General features: G+C 35.4%; 1 protein-coding gene across 1 annotated transcript in view; it reads right to left on the bottom strand.

Moving 5' to 3' along the window:
• The window catches only part of MED13 (mediator complex subunit 13), a 98,316-nt gene that overhangs the window by 61,880 nt on the left and 15,777 nt on the right, over positions 1-20,659 (bottom strand). Inside the window, exons 4-8 of the mRNA XM_053910930.2 lie at positions 6,127-6,272; positions 5,175-5,372; positions 3,308-3,502; positions 2,639-2,801; positions 2,337-2,447 (exon numbers count right to left, since the gene is read on the bottom strand). Coding sequence (XP_053766905.1) covers positions 2,337-2,447; positions 2,639-2,801; positions 3,308-3,502; positions 5,175-5,372; positions 6,127-6,272 — 813 coding nt within the window. The remainder of the gene's footprint in view (positions 1-2,336; positions 2,448-2,638; positions 2,802-3,307; positions 3,503-5,174; positions 5,373-6,126; positions 6,273-20,659) is intronic.

The following is a 20,659-nucleotide window of genomic DNA, read 5'->3' as shown; positions in this document are numbered from 1 at the left end:
AAACCTGAAACCTATAGTACAAAAGAGTAAAAAAAAAAAAAAAAACAAAAACCTTATATGATTGGAGTGGTAAGTTTACCAAAGCAAGTCACATATATAGATTACACAAAATTTTATTACACCAACTCTACATGTCTGGGAGGAAGGTCTGCAACTACAAGAGATAGCAAGTTTTTAAAGATAAAAGGTTCATCTTAGAGACCTAGAATTTAAACTTAAACTTATGTTTACCAACATGCATTTTGAATGTCTTCCTCTAAAACCATTTTAGATAAATTTACTTAATCTACATCTTAATCTACTTAACCCACATCTTTCAAAAAGAATAAAGCACAAGTCTAGGTTAGAAACTAAAAAAGAACTGCTTGATAAAAATGCCAATACATACAAGGAAAGAAATGCCTAATTTCATTTAAGCATTCTATTGGTCTTAGACCAGGGACTGGCAAACTTATTCTGTCCTGAGTGTAAAGGACCAGATGGTAAATATTTCAGGCTCAGGGGGCCATGCAGTCTGTGTTGCAATTATTCAACTCTGTGAAAGCAGCCACAGTTATTATGTAAATGAACAAATGTGGCTTGGTTCCAATAAAACCTTATTTATGAACAGAGAGATTTAAATTTCGCATAATTTTCACATGGCACAAAATATTCTCCTTTAAATCTTATTCACCTATTTAAAAACATAAAAATCATTTTCGGCTCATAGGCTATACCAAACAGGTAGTGAGCCAAATTTAGTCAATGGATCATCGTTTCCTGACCTTTGGTCTCAGACAAATAATGCCACAAAAACTTGTATTTCAAGACTAGGTTAGTTGGTTTGTTTTCCCCCTAGGTGGGTATGGTTTTTAACTCTTTGTTAACTGTTAAATAGGAGCTAATGTATCCATATTTTTATTCTAATCTATCAAGAAAAGAGGCAGGTTTTCAACAAAGTTGCCAGACTTTAAAAAAATAACACAGTCTCACACCTCTGGCTGGTGTGGCTCAGTGGACTGAGTGCTGGCCTATGGACCAAAAGGTTGCTGGTTAGGTTGCTGGTTTGATTCCCCATCAGGGCACATGCCCGGGTTGCAGGCCAGGTCCCCAGTTGGGGGCGTGAGAGAAGCAACTGATTGATGTTTCTCTCACACACTGATGTTTCTTTCCCTCTTTCTCCCTCCTTTCCTCTCTCTCTAAAAATAAATTTTTTAAATCTTAAAAAAAAAATTACAGTCTCTAATCCAAACAATCTATACAAGAACACACTAGAATACTTGAGTCTGCCACTATATTCAATCAAACAGAGTTAATGTAAGGGAAGTCATGGCCCTAACCTGCAGGTAAGGAACCAAAAGGGGCAGCCAACTGTTTGCTCACAAGCTCTGATTAGGGATGTTAATACTATTACTTGTTTACCTGATCACAAAAACATTTGATCTACCTTTAATCTGTAATAAAATAAACTCTAGGCAATATAACCTTAATGCCTCTAATGACCTAATTTAATCAAAGGCCCCAATATGCAAAATAAATACAATTGCCTAAAGAATTCCAAGTTCATAATTCTTCTACTAATCTTTCAACCAATATACTCTATTACAAAGCTTTTATTTTTACATTACAGTTTTGGTCTCATGCTGAATCTTATAATCTTATTTTGCAAATCTTATTTCAACAGATCACCTACAGCTTGCCCAAAGGGACATTATACAGAAACTACTGCACAAACCCCATACTATAGTTAGTATTAAAAAGATTGTGGAAATTTTTATCAAGTATATATCATCTTTCTTATGAGAACCTTGGGAAAAATTTCTCCGGCATAATTCCACCGATGAACACTTCTCAAGGCGTGTGTGTCTTTACCTTATAGACGCTGTATATACTAAGTATAAAATTCTTTTATTTGGCTGTGAAACCACGCATTCCATAGTCCAGCCCTGGTAACCGTGTAAGAACTAAAGCATACATCTGTATGTACTTCCATAATCAGCTCCAAATTACTAAACTCTTTTTCCTCAAATTTTCTCTTTTGACTTTAGCCAGGTTGCTCAGTTGGTTAGAGCATCGTCCCAAAACACCATGGCAGCGGGTTAGATCCCTGGTCAGGGCATACATAAGAATCAACCAATGAATGCATAAGTAAGTTGAACAAAAATAGTCAACATTTCTCTCTCCCCCTCTTCCCTAAAATCAGTAAGTAAGTTAAAAAAAAAATTTAAAAACACCATAACACACTGTGCTTATGGAAGCTTCCTCAAAGTGGGGCATAAGTATTCAACAGCATAAGGAACTGCTGCACACACATATATGTATACAGATATCAACTGACTAAAAAAAAAAAAATGTACCTCAAACAGCAGCAATTTGTTCTTTGTGTGGCTTCAACAAAATCCCAGGATGCTACTTTATCAGCTGTCTCTTCTTCACACAGACCACCTGATGAAATTGAATACTTCCTCCTATGATTAGAAATTATAAAATTATTTAGAATTCATAAAATTTTCTGTAACACTGAATTAGGCATTAAAATTGAATTTTAAAAAATCAGTTTTCTGAATTAAGAAAAGTCACACAAATGACTGTTTATACTATTCACAAGTAACTATTATACCAACATGTAATTTTTAAACTTGAAAATGAAAATACATACTTGTTCTGTGCTCTGTTCATATTGCATTCTTGCCAAACTCTATCCACCACATGATTTGCTAATTTTCTGGGTATTTTCCCACCATGATGGCTAGTACTATCTGAGTTGAAGCCATCAGATACTGAAGAAAATTTGACCCATTTCTGGGCAGACTGAGGATCAACTGAAAACAAACAAAAAAGAATAAGCTGTAGAAGAATAAACTTGATTTAAAGTAATATTATCTAGGTTTTTAAAAATTACTTAGCGATACAACTTGCCCCAGCTACTTGGTAAGCCTACTTATATTTTGAGGCAAAAAAAGGTTGTTATTTAATTGACACATATGAGTAGAAAGCAAAAAATCTGAACAAGGGATGTGAATTGGACGATATTGTTATACAATGCTGATTTCCTTACTTGGAGGACTAAACAAATGGTAATTACATAGGAAGGTGTTCTTAATTTTAGAAAATACACTGAACACTTAAGGCTGATAGAGCATCATGCCTGCAGTTGCTCTCAGAAATGGCTCAGAAGACAACTAATGATGTTAATAGTTTAGGAAATCTGGATAAGGGAATTCTTTGTATTGTTATTTGGAAACTCTTCAATAAATTTTAAATTAAATGTTTACTATATTCCAAATAAGACAATCACTAGAGCGAACAACACAAATTGTAACGATACCTGTCTGGACTTCCTCAGGAGATGTAGGTGGTGTAAGAGTAACCGAAGACATAGCAGGATCTCTTGTGGAAGCAGGCACTTGGTGGATACCCAAGCAAGAAGTTGAACAGTGAGAGGATCCCACAGAGCTGGGAGTAGGAATGTCTGACTGAGAAACTAGAACAAAACATGCTGGGTAGATCATTCGGACACCAGCTTAAAGGAAAAAAGACAGGAAAACCAATTACTATTACAATTGTAGTGGCATTCATTTCACTCAAAAATACTGTAAAGGGACAGTAGGTATAATATAATCACATTTAAGTAACAATATATTTAATATACTACTATAAATATATGTTCTTTTGGCAAAAGGTTTTTCTGGAAGAAACCACAAGAAGCTGTTAGTAGTGGTACCTTCAGTGAGAGAGACTCAGAAGAAAGCAGCTTACTCTTTTCATTTTTGGATTTTCTAGTCATTAAAGTGTACTACTTTCTTTTAAATCCGTATTTGCAAATTTGACCAACTATAAGGTATATTAAAATTAATTTTTTTAAGATTTTATTTATTTCTTTTTAGAGAGAGGGGAAGTGAGGGAGAAAGAGGGAGAGAAACATTGATATATGATCAGTTGCCTCTCGCATGCCCCCAACTGGGGACCTGGCTCACGACCCAGGCATGGTCCCTGACTGGGAATCAAACTAGTGACCTTTCAGTTTGCAGGCCAGCACTCCGTCCACTGAGCCACACCAGCTAGGGAAATTTTAAAGGTTTATAACAGAGCATTTTCTGTTTTCCTCTTTATATGTCTCTATTTAAAAAGCCTAATATATGTTTGTGTTTTGCATCTGTTTTTGTCACAACTGCTCTGATGGTGATGTATTTATTAAAACTGAATGTTAATACTCTTATTAAAATACCCAAAACCACAAATAAAGCAATCTTCATATATAACATTACCATATGATTCCATTAAACACAGTGTTGCAGATTCTAATCCCAATTATCTTCTCAATTATACATTTCCCACACCTCCCATATATACCCCATGTCTGAAGTAGAATATACATCTTCATTCTATTGTTAGGCTTGGCTTTGTAACTTGCTCTGAAATGTTAATGCATGTGATATATGTCACATCCCAACAGAAGCTTTAATTTAAATGTGCTTGCAGGATTAGTGCAGCCTCTCTTATTTCTGTCCTCTGCCTTGAGATTAGCATATCTCAAATACAGTTTACGTTGTTAACCTAGATCCCCAAAGGAGAAGACATTTAGAACACAGCCAATATGAATAGAGATGACCTGGGCAGAACAGATGAAAGACCCAAGTTCTTTAGGTACATATTATATTCTGCTTTTTAAGCTATCAGAGATGACAGAATAACCAAATGTTAAAATACTGCATAACACAGTTTGTCAACTTTCCAGCCCCTTAATACTATTCATTCACAATTATTTTCTTCCATCCTTTCTCATGCTTTCCTTTAGATAAGACTGTATCTCCCTGCCTGCCCCAATGACTTTGCCTTGGCTATGTGACTAGTTTTCTCTAATGGAGTGTGAGTAAATGTATCCTCGTAGAAGCTTTAAATACAATTAAATGGTTAGACTTGGTCCCTATTCCTCTGTTATTCTTCTGTTCTTGTAAACAGCATGTCCAAGATACTGGGTACTCTTTGAACCTAGGTTGCAGTATAAGAAGATACAAGGAGCCAAACCACAACCAAGCTGCAGTCCTTAAGTAATGTGAGCAGGAAATAAGGAAGAAATAAATGTTTGGTGTTGAAAGCCACTAAGGTATCACAGTTGTTTATTACTTAGCAAAATCTAACTAATACATGCAATCACATATTTTCCCCTTAGCATTAATACTCAGAATCCATACCAACAAGAACTTCTACTGCAGCTAAAGAATCATCTTCCCAATCCATATCTTCCTGTTTTTCTTCAGACATCTCCTTCAAGCAAGATGAGATAGGGTAGAACTGTTTCCATTCACCAATTAATTTTTTTGTAGCTGAATCAGACATCTTGAATGCCTGTCCTGTGAGAGTGCCATTTAGCCCAAATGGGCTTAAGATAACTAGAAACCCAAAACAGAATCAAGTAAGTAACTAAAGACTATTACGTCAAATAAGATCACATTGAATAGTATGGCAAGTAATTATGCAATTTTTAAAAAGTTAAAGGAAAGCCACAATGATCAATTTATTGTACTTCCTTATTGTGAAGATAAGTACAGCACTGAGTTTATTACAGAAACTTAAAACGTGTCTACCCCCAAATCTAAAATGGACAGATTTTCACAATGAATTATGAATGTGTATATCCTTCAAGTTACCCTGATTTCACTAAGCAAAAGTTAATTTGAGAAAAACAATGTGACTATATATATTTAAGTACTTACTATGTAATGCCACATACATTTTTAAAAAGCAAAGACTGAGCTCAGGCAGTCCTTAAAAATAAATCAGTAATCTTGTAAAGTATTTCCTCTACATAAGTTATACCTATGTCTCTGTGTTAAATTTTAAAAATGACTTTATGTGACCTGACATGCAAGATGACCAGGGAAACATAAACACATATGCTACTTGCTTTTTGAAAAGATACTCTTTAAAATATGCTACCATTCAAGTTACAAGAATTTTTAAAATAATATCAGTATTAAAAAGTTATTTCATTAACTTAGTACTCTAATAGGGAAGGAAAAAAGTAAACTGTATCAGATTCATCATTAGGATAAATCTCATTAATCCCAAAATGTCAAATACCATCTTTGATAATTTTCTTGAAACAAGAAAAGATCAAATACCTAAGCCAACAAAATAATCTACCTTGAAATGGGCTATTAGACTGTTGAGCAAGGGTGATATGCTCTTCACTAAGAAGGTACACAGGTTGATGTTGGTTAATTTCCACACTGGTACAAACATTGCTGTCTCCATGCAAGAAAAAGGTGAAAGAGCAGGACAAGTGTTCACTAATAATAATAAAAAAAAAAGTTGTATTTTAGTGATAATATGACAAAAATATTAACTTGCTTTCTTTTAATATGAAGTTATACCACAACAATGCACATTCTCTTTAACCCAGAAATTCTACTTCATCATCTGAAGGAAAAATAAAATCACAGATATGATCAAAGATTTAGCTATAAGAAATGTTTTTCACAGCATTCTTTATAGTAGGAAAAGCTGCAAATAGAGAAACCAGATACATAAGTTAGGTATACACATACATACAATTATAATATAGCCACCAAAATAAGTAAAGGTATGGACAGGGTTTGAGGGAAAGGATAGGCTACCAAAATAGTATAGTCTCAATTTTTTTAAATAAAAGTTTCTTAAAAAAAAGAAAGAAAAAAGTCTAGGTATGCAACAGAATTAAGGGTAACCTAATTTGTACTTTTGTTCATTTTTCCTCTATATAAAAAATTAAATACAAATATATTTCCTCATTTTATTATTTCTGAAATTGGGCTACATGCAATCAATTAAGCATTAAATGTACTGTCCCTCCCTCAGCCCCACTGAAGTTATTTTAAAGCGATAATGGCTCTTACAATTGAAGGCATCCTATAATCAAAGCTACATGCAAAACGGACAATCTTATGAAATTTAGATATGGCTTGGTATACAGGTAGGAAAATAACAGTTCCCAAGAAAAAGAAAGAAGATATGTCCTTAAGATAAAATGTAAAAAGATCAAGTGGCCCAGAAGAAAATATTGTACACAAGAAGATTGTTCTTTTCTTATTCCTTCTCCACACATTTGTCTTAATAATCCAACTTAACCGGTTATTTACAATAAGCCCAATACCTGTTGTATGTATCTATCAGCCCTCTTGAATTATTTCTGGATAAAGCAAGGGCATAATAAATTAAAAACTAAGGTATAGTAAAAGTAATACTATAGCTAACAGAAGTGGGAAAACAGAAGGTAGGAAAGAGGTGAAGAGTAATGCAGAGCTGAGAGTGTCTTCACTGAATATACATAGGGTGGGGCAAAAGTAGGTTTATAGCTGTTCATATGGAAATACAATAATTAATAAATAATAATACAAGAATAAACACTGTTTCACGTACTCACAACTGTAAACCTACCTTTGCCCCACCTTGTGTTAGGGAGTCAACAAGTAGTGTCTGAAGTTGATAAAAGAAACTGAAATTTAAGCTTATTCAAAGTAAAAAAAAAAAATCTGAAAATACTATATCTAAAAACAATATAGCTAAAAAAAAATCTCATCTTTTAGGGTACAGAATCAGATGTAGTGTCTATATGATTAATCAAGGCCTAGAGGTAAAGCATTTATGGAATTATGGCAGTAACCGCCAGAAGAAATAAATTTAAAAAACAAAAATAAAAAACAAACAAAACCTGGTTACTTCCAGGGAATTGGACTAGAGCAATAAAGAGCAATCTTAAATTTTTCTACATTTATAATAATATTCTGTGCTGCTTGAATCATATAACTTTTAAATTTTTAAAAAATTTATGAATTCTATGTATCAACCCTTTTCCCCAATGAAGGGTCCTGGTACTCTTGTCAAAGATCATTTGAACATATACATGAGAACATTTATTTCTGAACATTATTCTATTCAATTCATTTACCTATGTCTTCATGCCAGTACCACACTTTTGATTACTGTACTTTTGTATTATGTTTAAGAAAAAAAACAATTTTTATGCTCATCCAAGGACATTTTTTCATTGCTTTTAGAGAAAGAGGGAGAGAAACATCAATGGAAGAGAGAAACATTGATCAGTTGCCTGCCTCATGCACCCTGAGCAGGGAACAAACCCACAACCTAGGTATGTGCCCTGACAAAGAATTGAACCTGCAACCTTTTGGTGTATTCACTGGAAAACGCTCCAATCAAGCCACACTGGTCAGGGCTGTATTATATTTTGCTCACCCCTCTTTTTATCTAGGCTCTTTGGTGTGATTTTGTAGTTCTTCCCATTAAAGTGAAGTATACTTCCCCAACTCTTGGCTCATGATTGTTTTGTGACTTTTTCTGGCCAAGCAGAAGCTTGAAATGTGCTTATACAATTTAGCTTGTCCTCCAATGCTTCTTTCATCACCGCAAGAGCGTGCCCTGGCGAGCTCAATGGTCTAGCGTGGATGAGAATCATGGAGTACACCTCTAATCACCTACAGTTTACAGCATGGACTAGATTGGCTAGTACCTGTTTGACCTGCAGATACATTAATAACAGTACATAACTGATGTTTTAAGCCCCTATATTTTGGGGGTGGTTTGTCACAGAGTAATAGCTGATACAGAAATTGGCACCCAAGGTAAGGTGCTACCATGACAAACACCTAAATATGTGGCATTGGCTTTGGGACCAGATGTTTGGTAACAAGGAATATAAGACACTGAAAAATGGTGAGAAAATTATTATGAAGGGCTAAGAAAATGGTGAAACCATTTTTTGTAATGAAGAAATACTTCACAGCACTGTCACCTAAAATAATCTGGAAGACAGAAGATGTGCCTAATGAACGTACAGAGTTGGGGGAACAGATAAAGTCAAACTGTAATTTGGTTGTCAGCAGTTATACTTGATAAAGTACTAAAAGAAAGAAAAAAAATCACAAAAGAACTTGCTGGTTTGCAAGCACAATTTAGAAATAATACAGACCGTCCAGAGCTAGAAAATAAACTATTTTGCAACTAAGTGATGGTGTGGCCTATAACAAAGCCTCAAGGAAAAGACCAAATGAAGAGTGTGACTCTTAATACCCTGTGTTAATATAAACGTGATTCTTGATACCAATCGAGACATCAGGATTTTTTTTAAAATTACCCCTATATCTCCATATACATATATGTATTTTCTCAAAGAAGGTGAGTCATGTAAACAAACATGTATGCAACTAATTTTGTTACTATTATGTTGGAAGGCATATGGAGCCATACTTGTGCTTTTCTTTCCAGTGTCCTCTTTTCTGACACAATTATATAATTAAGTTTGAGTTATAGAGAATACAGAATACACAAGATGCCCTGGATGGGTGGCACGTTGGTATGAACGTCATCTCATGTACCAAAAGGTTGCAGGTTTGATCGCCGGTTGGGGCGCATTCAGGAGGCAACCCACTGAAGTTTCTTTCTCACGCTGATGTTCCCCACCCCGTGCCCCACTCCACTTCTGTCTCTAAAATCAATGTAAAAAATCCTTGGGTGAAAAGAAGGGAGGAAGGAAGGGAGAAGGAAAGAGAGACAGAAAGGGAGAAGGGGAGGGGAGGAAGGAATACACAATATAGTTTCTGAATAGTATTTTTATTTTAGTAAACCATTAATGTTTCATTTCTGAGAGGGATATGCCCATTATATGTACTGACACAAAACAGGCAGAAATCAATTTTCAAAACACTTTTCTCTAAACAACAAAAAAGGGCATGAGACTTTAAAAGCAAGACAAAAATCCTTTTAAAAAGAAAAATTTATATTCAATTGGTTAGAATAACTGTACATTTTTTAACATTACAAGCTTTTTACAGGTTTTTTGAAGAAACTTTAGAAAACAAATATTTCTTAGTAGAGGAGGTAAAATTTAAGTTGAAAGGGAAAATTACTAACTAAAATGACTTATGTTAAGGAAAACATTTATTAAGGAAGTGACTCAAGCAAGAATAATCTATTACTAGAGAAATTGTAATTTGATTAGTTTTAGAGATCTAGTGAGTATGCTATACAAGTGATTATGAATGCTAAGTGCTTACTCAGTAACTGAATAGCAGATTTAAAAATCTGAATTGCAAATACTCCCAACAACATTTGCAAGTATAAGCAACAACCTAAAACAGTCTGATGTTCTTTATCTTTAAAAGACAAAGAGGCTAGGAGACCTGAATTTTATAGCCTCATATTTACTATTCTTTTAATCAGTGAAGTATAGTTCTTAAAAATACAGCTTTCAACTACATGTTTCATTTCATACATAAAATATTAAATGAGAATAAAAAACAACATTTAAAATGGATTTTGCCATGACACAAAAAACAAATAATGTGACTAAAAATTTTCCTGAACAGCATATTATAATCTGGGAAATGTTAAAAAGAAGCACATTACTTAAATTCTAATAAGTATTATTTAGGAAAATAAATGTAATCTGACATATACAAAAATCATGGCCCATAAAAATGAAGGCCAAATATAGCCTTTCCATATGTCCAATGAGCACTTGACCATCTTAATAACTTTTAAATAGAAAAGAAAATGTGGCTTGGATGTAAGGTGATCCATTTGTCTCCAAGGGGTCTTTGTAAAAACCCAATATTCCAACATACAAAGCATATGATCAATCAACCTCTCACCCATTTATCTGCACTGCCCTGTACTCACCAGCAGCTCTCAATCCCAGCTGTCTATGATTAAAGGAAAACATCACCTCCTATACTGCTAGCATGTTCCCAACGTAAGGGTTGGCATACAGTTGTGACTATGCAAAACGCAGTTTATTCTTGTATTATTATTTATTAATTATTGTATTATTTTCCATATGAACTGTAAACCTACTTTTACCAACCCCTGTATAAAAATGGTTTAAAATCACCCAAGTTTGCATGACCTAACAGAAAAAACTAAACATTCTAAATATGGAATAAAATTTCTGAAATTCTTATATTAAAGGCAATATTCTGGTTAGAAAATTGTATAGGACAAAAAGAATTGGAGTTAATATAAAATAAATTCTGAATGGCTTCTCTTTCAAGGAGAGAGATCATTGATACTGTCTCTCAAAGATTTTTGGTACTTAGCCCTTAAGAAAGTGAAGTTAAAAGAAATACATATAACTACAATGAGAATCCAAGGTACTGTTAACTACTTTAAAACTTCACAGAGGATACCACTGCTCTCCAGAAGCTGCCAAAACCAAAAGTTATGAGTGAGGCAGAATTTACAGATGAAACTTGAACAAGAAAAATGTTCCTCATTTAAGTACTGAAATTAAACAAGATTCTTTATTTCTAAGACAGAAAATGAAAATATGCATATAGATTAAAGCTAGCTGTTCTGTAACAGTTAAATGTGGACACTGCTTTAGGAGGCACTGTAGCTCATGTATTTTTTGGCATTTCTGCTAGGTGGGTACAGAAAAACAGTATCCTATTTTGCTGGTAGGGAATTCATGGCACAAAGAAATTAGATGGCTTAAGAACATAAAACTTGTTAAAGTGAATGTTAGCTTAAAGCCCTAGTCATCCTAAAGACCAATTAAAAATGGGCAGAGGACAGACATTCATCCAAAGAAATTATGCTAATGGCCATCAAGCATATGGAAAGATGCTCAACATCATTAATCATTAAGGAAATGCAAACCAAAACTATAATAAGATACCACTTCATACCCATTAAAGATGGAAAGAAGAAGTAGGAGGAGGAGAAGGGGGAGAGAAAGGAAAGGGAAAAGGAAAAAAAGAGAGGAGAGGAGAGGAGCGGGATAGGGAGGGGAGAGGGAGAGGAGGAGAATAGAGGAGACGGATGGGAGAGGGGAGGGGAGGGAGAGGGAGCGGGGAGGGGACAGGATGGGAGGAGAGGGGATGAGAGGAGAGGGAGAGGAGAAGGGAGGGAGAGGGCAGGGAGAGGGGAGGAGAAGGATGTGGAGAAATTGGAACCCTCCTGCATTGTTGGTGGAAATGTAAAATGGTCAAGCCACTATAAAAGAGAAAGTATGGTGATTCCTTAAAAAAACAAAACAAACAAAAAAAAAACTACAATAAAATTACTATGTGATCCACCAGTTTCCACTTTGGCTATATCCCAAAAGAACTTAAAAGCAAGGATTTGAACAGGTATCTGTACACCAATATTTATAGCAGCATTAATCAAAATAGACAAAAAGTGGAAACAACCCAAATGTCCACTAACAGATGAATCAATAAACAAAATGTGCTATATAAATACAACAGAATATTATTCCGCCTAAAAAAGGAATAAAATTGTGGTGCATGCTACAAGATGGATGCAAACCTTGAGGATACACTAAGTGAAATAAGCTAGACACAAATACTGTATGACTCCACTTGTACCAGATACCCAGACCAGTCGAATTTATTAGAGCTAGAAAGTAGAATGGTAGTTACCAGGGGCTGGGAGGAGGGGAAAATAAAGAGTTACTGTATAATAGGCAGATTTTCAGTTTGAGGTGATGAAAAAGTTCTGCAGATACATCGTGGTGATGGCTGCACAACAATGTGCACACACTTAATGCCACTGAGCTGTACAACGAAAAGTGGTTAAAATAGTAAATTTGGATGTGTATACTTTGCCACTGTTAAAAAAAAAAAAAAAGCCCAGATTATTCCTAGATTATTCCATTAATTCAACAGTTTTCAAACCTATCTTTCATTAGAATCACGTGGAGATCCTTTAAAAATTCCAAAGGCCACACTCTCAGGTTAAAACGCAAGCATCAGTAATTTTTAATCTCTCAAGGTAATTCTACATCCAGACAAGTTTGGGAACTACTGCATTACTCTATTATTTCTGTAACCCTCATAGTAATTTTTTAAATTTCTTAGATTTATAGGTATCGTTTCAATATCTGGTATTCTTAACATATTCCCTTGGAGAAAGAATCTATTTTAAAATTCAGAAGAGAAAACATTGGTGAATTTTGTATATACTTCTGCTCACTTAGTAAACATATTATTAACCTTGTAAAGAATTCTTGGAAAACAACATTTATTCTGGTTTAATGCTTCAACTGCTCTGCAAGTACTCTTTATAATCTTGTATTTCCCCAATATAAGTAACTTTTAAGCATTCTGTTTTATTATTTCCTATCACTTTAAAAAGATGTAGGTAGAGCCCTGGCCAAGTGGCTCAGCTGGTTGGAGCACTGGCCCATACACTGAAGGGTTGTCAGTGCAATTCCCGGTCGGGGCACAAGCCTGGATTGAGAGTTCTATCACCAGTTGGGGCGCATACAAGAGGCAACCAATCGATGTTTCTCTCTCACATCTACCTCTCTCTCCCTCTTTCTCTCCCTCCCTTCCTTTCTTTGTTCCCCTCTCCCTGCTTCTCCCTGCCACCCCACCCCTGGTCAGTCTCTCTCTCAAAACCAATGAAAACATGTCCTCAGGTGAGATTTTTTTTTTTTTTTTAAATGTAGTTACAGAGGTTATAGTGGTCTACAGGGTCCACAATCAAGTCTCATAATTTTCATACCCTATAATCCAGCTCCAACACTTGCAAGCTTTAACCTTGGACAAGTTACTTAACCTCTCTGCACTTCAGGTTTAACAACTGTAAAATTGGAATAATAAAGGGTTGTGGTGAAAATTGAGCTAGTTTATATAAAGCCCTAATTTCAAATTCTGCTTAGTCAGTTCTGCTTAGGCAAAGGTTTCTCACTCCCCTCTCTTATTCAGAAAAAAATTTCTCTATTATCATTCATATCTAAAAATGAATACTTCAAAACACAGATTTGTATCAATCTGTAGTATGAATCACAGTAAGGAACGATAGTCAGAAAAGCTTATCTTAACTGGGAGGAAAAGAGAGAGAGAGAAAGACGTCTTCCTTAGCACTTAAGTTTTCTCATTTATAAATGTTTCTGGAAAGTATGAGGATGTGAAAAACTGACCATGCCAATCCTAATGATTCAAGCATCAAAGCGATATTTCATGGGTCAGAAGTACTATTATATCATCACTTCATATTTCAGAAATAGAATACATAATAATCTTGACCAGCATAGACAGCTGCAGGGAGGAAAAAAGAGACAGTTACTATGTCGAAACTGGCAAAGAGTAGGTACCCTGACGTAAAAGTGAAGGTTTCTCCACATTCACAATTTAGCATACACTTCCAAGAGGATTCACAGTCCAGACGGAAGATATCTTTTATCAATAAACACTACCCAAGCTCAGCTGGGCTTAAAGTCCTAGAATTGTGCTATTAACGCAATAGCCAGTACACAGATGTGACTATCAAGCACTTGACATGTAACCAGTCCAAATTCAGATGTGCTCTAAGTACAGAATATATATTTCAAAGACTTAGTAAAAAAAAAGCAAAACAACTCTTTAATATCATTTGCACATTTAATTATATGCAAAAATGGTATTTTAAATATACTAGGTTAAATTATTAAAATTAATGTCATTTTTTAAAGCTTTTTAATGTAGCTACTAAAAGATTTAAAATTATTTGTGACTCACATTACATTTCTTTTGGACAGTACTACCTTAGAACACAAAGAGGGGAAATAAGTCCTCAGAAAACATAATAGTGATACCTCTTAACTTTCCTATTAAGTTCAGATTTTCAGAAGTATTCAGAAACCCAACCAAGTAACACCATAAAGCTTTATTAAATAGCTAATATTAAATATTCAATAGCTAATATATTCCCAGGGGAGATTTAAATCTTATGGTGCTTATATTTAAATAAAATGTTAGAGATAAAGCATGGTGGAAAAGCTACAGGTGTGGTAAAAGATAAACATAGCTTTATGGGTGAAATTTAAGTATGATCTTTCATGTATTGCCTTAAAAACAAAAACAAAATCAATCTTGACCAACCTCTTTAGTAAGCTCTCAAAGTATTGTTAATTATAAGTGTCAAGACTCTGGTATAAGAAACAGCATCCAAAAGAACTTTCTGCAATGATAGAAATATTCTACATCTACACTACCCAATACGGGGCACCTGAAATATGGCTTGGGCAACTAAGAAACTGAATTTAATTTTAATTTTATTTTTTCAATTATGTAATTGAAATTTCAATAGTCACAGTGGCTGGTGGTTACTACACTGAACTGTATAGTTTTGAAACTTCTTTAAAAAAAAAAAAAGATTACATTTCCTTATTCTGCCCTAATATTCTAGTTACAATTAATTCCAAACAAATACTTAGGGATATACTCCTCTCCTTCCTGTGAACTTCTTCACTTGCTTCACCCCAGCAGACCAAATATAGCTTTGTGGAGCAGGTTCTTTGCTAATACTTAACCCTTAATTCCAGCACCCAAAATAAGGGCTTAGGACATACAGAACCAAACATTTGATCCTATCACATTTACGTTATATATTCAGCAAGGATTTACTTATTCTAACCCTGTGTGCACGTGTGTGTGCATATCCTATATTGCCATTTAAAACTGAGGTTAAAGATAAATATCTTACATACAGTAAAAATCTCCAAGTAGATTTATCAACTAAGCAATATATATTTTCCATAGAAATTAATTAGCCAGTCAAGATGAAGAAGGCACAGGTAAACACAGCTCACCTCCTTGCACAACCACAGCAAACATTACAACTAGACTACAAAACAAATTATCACCCAGAATGTCAGAAAATTGAGCTGTATGGAAGTACAACATCCAAGGAATTAAAGAAGTCACATTCATCCAGATGGGTAGGAGGTGCGGAGATGTGCAAAGACCCGCAACAGGTGGTTCCACACACGTGTGGTGGATAAAAATCGGGAGGGATACTTCAGGAGCAAAAGATCCCAGCCATACATCAAACCACCCAGCCCAGGGTTCCAGTGCCAGAAAGATAAGTCCCCATAACTTCTGGCTGTAAAATTCAGTGGGGGTTGGAGCAAGAGAAGAAACCAGGACCCTCAGGCCTCTACTCTTAAAAGGCTCACAACGGACTTAGGACTTACCAGACTCACTCCCTCTGGGCTTCAGCACCAGGGTAGCAGCTGGAAGGTCACAAGTGGCATACAGGAAGAAAATGAAGCATCTGGCATCAGGGTGAGTGCCGGGGGACAGCTTTCTCCTGGATAAAACTCCAAAGGCCAGGCAGTGGCATCGTCCCCTTTCTGAGCCCTCCCCCACAGAAAAGCCACAGAGCAGTGACACTGTATAGGAGACTCCATCAACCTGGTTCAACACAAGTTGCCTGCCCTGACGCTTACCATATTTTTCAGACTATAAAACGCACCCCCCCAAATTTGGGAGGAAAATGGGTGGTGTGTATCTTATAGTCCAAATGTAGCCTACCTGGCTCATGGCGGGGGGCAGAACCTAGGTGTATCTTATGGGCCGGTGCGTCTTATAGTCCGAAAAATAAGGCTCTGCCCCATCCAACTTACCAGTGCTCTTCTACAATAGCCCACGCTACTAAGATAGGGAGTCAAAGCAGCTATACCTGATACACAGAAACAAACACAGGGAGGCTGCCAAAATGCAGGCAAAAAAAATATGGCCCAAATGAAAGAACAGAACAAAACTCCAGAAAAAGAATTAAACAAAATGGAGATAAGAAATCTATCAGATGCCGAGTTCAAAACACTGCTTATTAGGACGTTCAAGGAACTTATTGGGTACTTCAACAGCATAAGAAAGACCCAGGCAGAAATAAAGGTTATGCTAGGTGAAATAAAGAAAAATTTACAGGAAAACAACATTGGAGTGGATGAATCCAAGAACCAAATCAACGATTTGGAATATAAAGAAAAACATCATTCAATCAGAATAGCAAGAAGAAAAGAGAATCCCAAAAAATGAGCATAGGCTAAGTAAGGAGCCTCTGGGACAACTTCAAACGTACCAACATTAGAATCATAGGGGTGCTGGAAAGAGAAAAGAAATAAGAAATTGGAAATCTGCCATGGCTGGTGTGGCTCAATGGATTGAGCACAGGCCTGTGAATCAAAGAGTTGCTGGTTCTATTCCCAGTCAGGGCACATGCCTGGGTTGCAGGCTGGGTCCCAGGTGGGGGACATGTGAGGGGCAATCACACATGGATGTTTCTCTTCCTCTCTCCCTCCTTTCCACTCTCTAAAAATAAATAAATAACATATTTAAACAATAAAATAAAATAATTTAAAAAAAGAAATTGGAAACCTACTTGAAAAAATAGAGAAGAAAGAAAGAAAACTTTCCTAATTTTGTGAAGGACATACAAGTCCAGGAAGCACAGAGAGTCCCAAACAAGCTGGACCCAAAGAGGACCACACCAAGATACATCATAATTAAAATGCCAAAGGTTAAAGATAAAGAGAGAATCTTCAAAGCAGCAAGAGAAAAGCAGAGAGTTCCCATAAGACTGTGAGCTCATTTCTCAAAAGAAACTTTGCAGGCTAGAAGGGATTAGCAAGAAGCATTCAAAGTGATGAAAAGCAAGGACCTACAACCTACATTACTCTACCCAGCAAAGCTATCATTTAGAAGGGAAGAGAATCACTTCTCGGCCTTCTGGCTAAGATCAAGTGTGAAACTGAAGGGGAGATAAAGTGCTTCTCAAAAAAGGCAAAGCTAAAGGAATTCATCATAACCAAACCATTATCATAAGAAATGTTAAAGGGACTTATTAAAAAAAAATCAAAACTATGAACATTACATTAAAAAGGCAACAAATTCATAACTATGAACAACTGAATCTAAAAGACAAACTAAGCAAACAAGCAGAACAGAAACAGAATTATAGATATGAGATCACATGGAGGGTTATCAGTTGGGAGGGGGCAGGGGGAGAATGAGGGAAAAGGTACAGGGATTAAGAAGTACAAATTGGTAGGCACAGAATAGGCAGGGGGATGTTAAGAACAGTGTAGGAAATGGAGTAAAGTACTTATATGCATGACCCATGGACATGAACTACATAAGTGGGGGGGCGATTCCTGGAGAGAATTGGGTATACCAGGTAGAAAGGGGCAAAGGGGGAAAATCTGGGACAAGTATAATAACATAATCAATAAAATATATTTTTAAAATAAAATTAAAGATAAATTAATTATATGGCTACATCTGAGGGAATGGGGCAAAATTAAAGTATATATTAAAATCAAATTTGTTCCCTATTAACTTATTATATTCCTGCACTATGTCACCGCCACTTAGCAGACCTCCTGTCTGTAAGATATATACTGTAAGATATTGGACCAGCTGTCTTAAAAAAAAAGTTCTAATATCTTTCTATCTTGTGTAACTTCCTAGAGGCATTTATTCAACACTTAATACACAAATTCAACTGTTAACTCAGCTAAATTGCTATAATAGATTTAATTCAATATGACAAACTAAACAAACAATAAAGTTCTTTTCAAAATAATCTTATTCAGTGTGTTAAAACATCACGAGTTTGTAACATCTTTTTCTAAGGGACTATTTAAAACCTGCAGTAGACCTGGATGGTGTGCCTCAGTGGACTGAGTGCCAGGCTGTGAACCAAAGGGTTGTGGGCCAGGTCCCCAGTGGGAGGCACGCGAGAGGCAACCACACATTGATGTTTTTTTCCCCTCTCTTTCTCCCTTCCCCTCTCTCTAAAAATAAATAAATAAAATCTTTTAAAAAACCAAAAAAAACAAAAACCCTGCAGTAAGCCATTGGTACTTATTACAGTCTATTTACCTGTGGTTTCACTAGCAAACATAATGACTACAGTGTAGGACAACACCTAAACTGTTCAAGAAAAACAAAAACCAAAAACAACTGGTCATTCTTTTAACGAAATATCTGAATATCAGTAATTCTTTTAAATTTCTTGTCAAGTTTGTTCCAGTGTTTAATTGCCCTAATATTGAGGGGTTCTTTACAGATGACCTAGCTATACCCCTAGATTTAATTCTGTTTGCTCTGTCAGTCTCTGAAAACTGTTACAGTTAACCAGACAATTAACTACATGGAAGTACAGATTATTATTAGAAGAAGAAAGTCAGTATTTAAGGGGGAAAAAAGGAGAAAAAAGAAAATAATATTCCTGATCTTTTCTCCTTTGTTCAAACAAACCAGTTTCACAGTACAAATTTTCCTAACAACTATGTTAATTCTTTTTAAGAATGTTTATACAATTGATCAGTAAACAAAAATAGATATGATGCTCCTTAATGGTTTAGTTTCATTATGGCCTCAAAATGCATTAATTTACAATCCAATCTTGATCTACCACCTTCCTATTATCATTCCACTGAATTCAATGGAAAAATACTGTAAGTAGTTCCAAATCATAATTAAAAGAACTTGAGAGATTCCGCTGCTTGATTTTTTTTCTACTTGCTTTTCTAAAGGGAGGGGAGGTGGCAGGGAAGTTTCTTAGAAAAAGATTTGAGGCCCAGCATTTATCTTTCTAGATGAAGTCAGTTTTGTACAGTAATGCTTTAGGAATAATTCAAAAGAGCATATACTATTTCTGGTACCACCCCACTAAGAAAACCCAATTTCAATTAAGCTCTCTTTTAAATGGGTCAGCCCATGGGAAAATACTTGTGCTCAATTACATGGTTAAATAAGCAGAATCTATTGGATTCATGGAACTCTCCAATATAAAAAGTTGTATTTTCTATTAATAACAGCCTATTAACAGTTTATTTCATAAAAAAAGAAAAAATAAAGACACCTTCAGTATCTTACATGGGTGATTGAATACATTCACTTACCTCTACTTCTCTGTGAAATCTATACAGATAGTAAAGGGTAAGGGGGAGGACAATGAGAATGGTAGAAGTGACAGCAGGAGACAAGAGATGGCCCCCAAATTTGGGGAGCTAGCAAGCAAAGGCAAAAATGGTAACTGACTCAGTAGATAAAGACTAAGGGGAGGAAGCCAAGATGTAAGTGAATCACACCACAAAAAGGTCCAGAAGTTGATACAGGTACAGTACCCTTTTCCTAATAGGCTCCCTAAACACTAACAACAAAGTTAAAATATTACTTCTCATGTATCCCCTTCTCAGGAAACTACTGGTGGAGGGCCACTACCAAAACACTAAAACAAAAAAAGGAAATACAAGATCTAGGAAATAAGTAATCCAATACAGACAAGACAAGGTAATTTCTAAGATGACTACTGTGAAACAGACCTACAGAACAACTAGTCCAAATCGGAACTGAAGAATGAAAGCCTCAAATAGGGATGTTAACAGGAGAGAGAAAGGGGAAAAAAGAAACTAGTAGATTACACAAACTCCTTAAAGGTAAGGAGAGAAGACTTATACTTATGGTAGATGATCTAGGGGTAAATTATCTATTAATAGGTACATATATCAGGAGTCAGCAACTTTGTCTCTAAAGAGCCAGAGAATATATATTTTAGGCTAAATATTGTAGACTTTGTGGGTCACCTGTCTTTGTCACAACTATACAACTTTTCTGTAGTGTGAAAGCAGGCATAAAATAAACCATAAATGAGTGAGCATGGCTGTGTTATAATATAATTATTTACAAAAGGTGGCAGGCTACATTTGCCCTGAGGGGTGGTAATTTATCAACCCCTAACATTGATAATTAAGTGAAAAAAGAGATAATCATTAAAATTGGGGAAAACAAAAAGTTGCAAAAGAAATGGAATGGGATCCTAATACACTACTATATGGCTCAGCTATAGATAATATATAACCATAATAATATAAACAATAGATATTGTTTTTACCAAATCTTATAGT

Source organism: Desmodus rotundus, chromosome 9 (genome assembly GCF_022682495.2).
Source record: "Desmodus rotundus isolate HL8 chromosome 9, HLdesRot8A.1, whole genome shotgun sequence".
NCBI lineage: Eukaryota > Metazoa > Chordata > Mammalia > Chiroptera > Phyllostomidae > Desmodus > Desmodus rotundus.
This window is presented reverse-complemented; position numbering and strand designations above follow the sequence as displayed.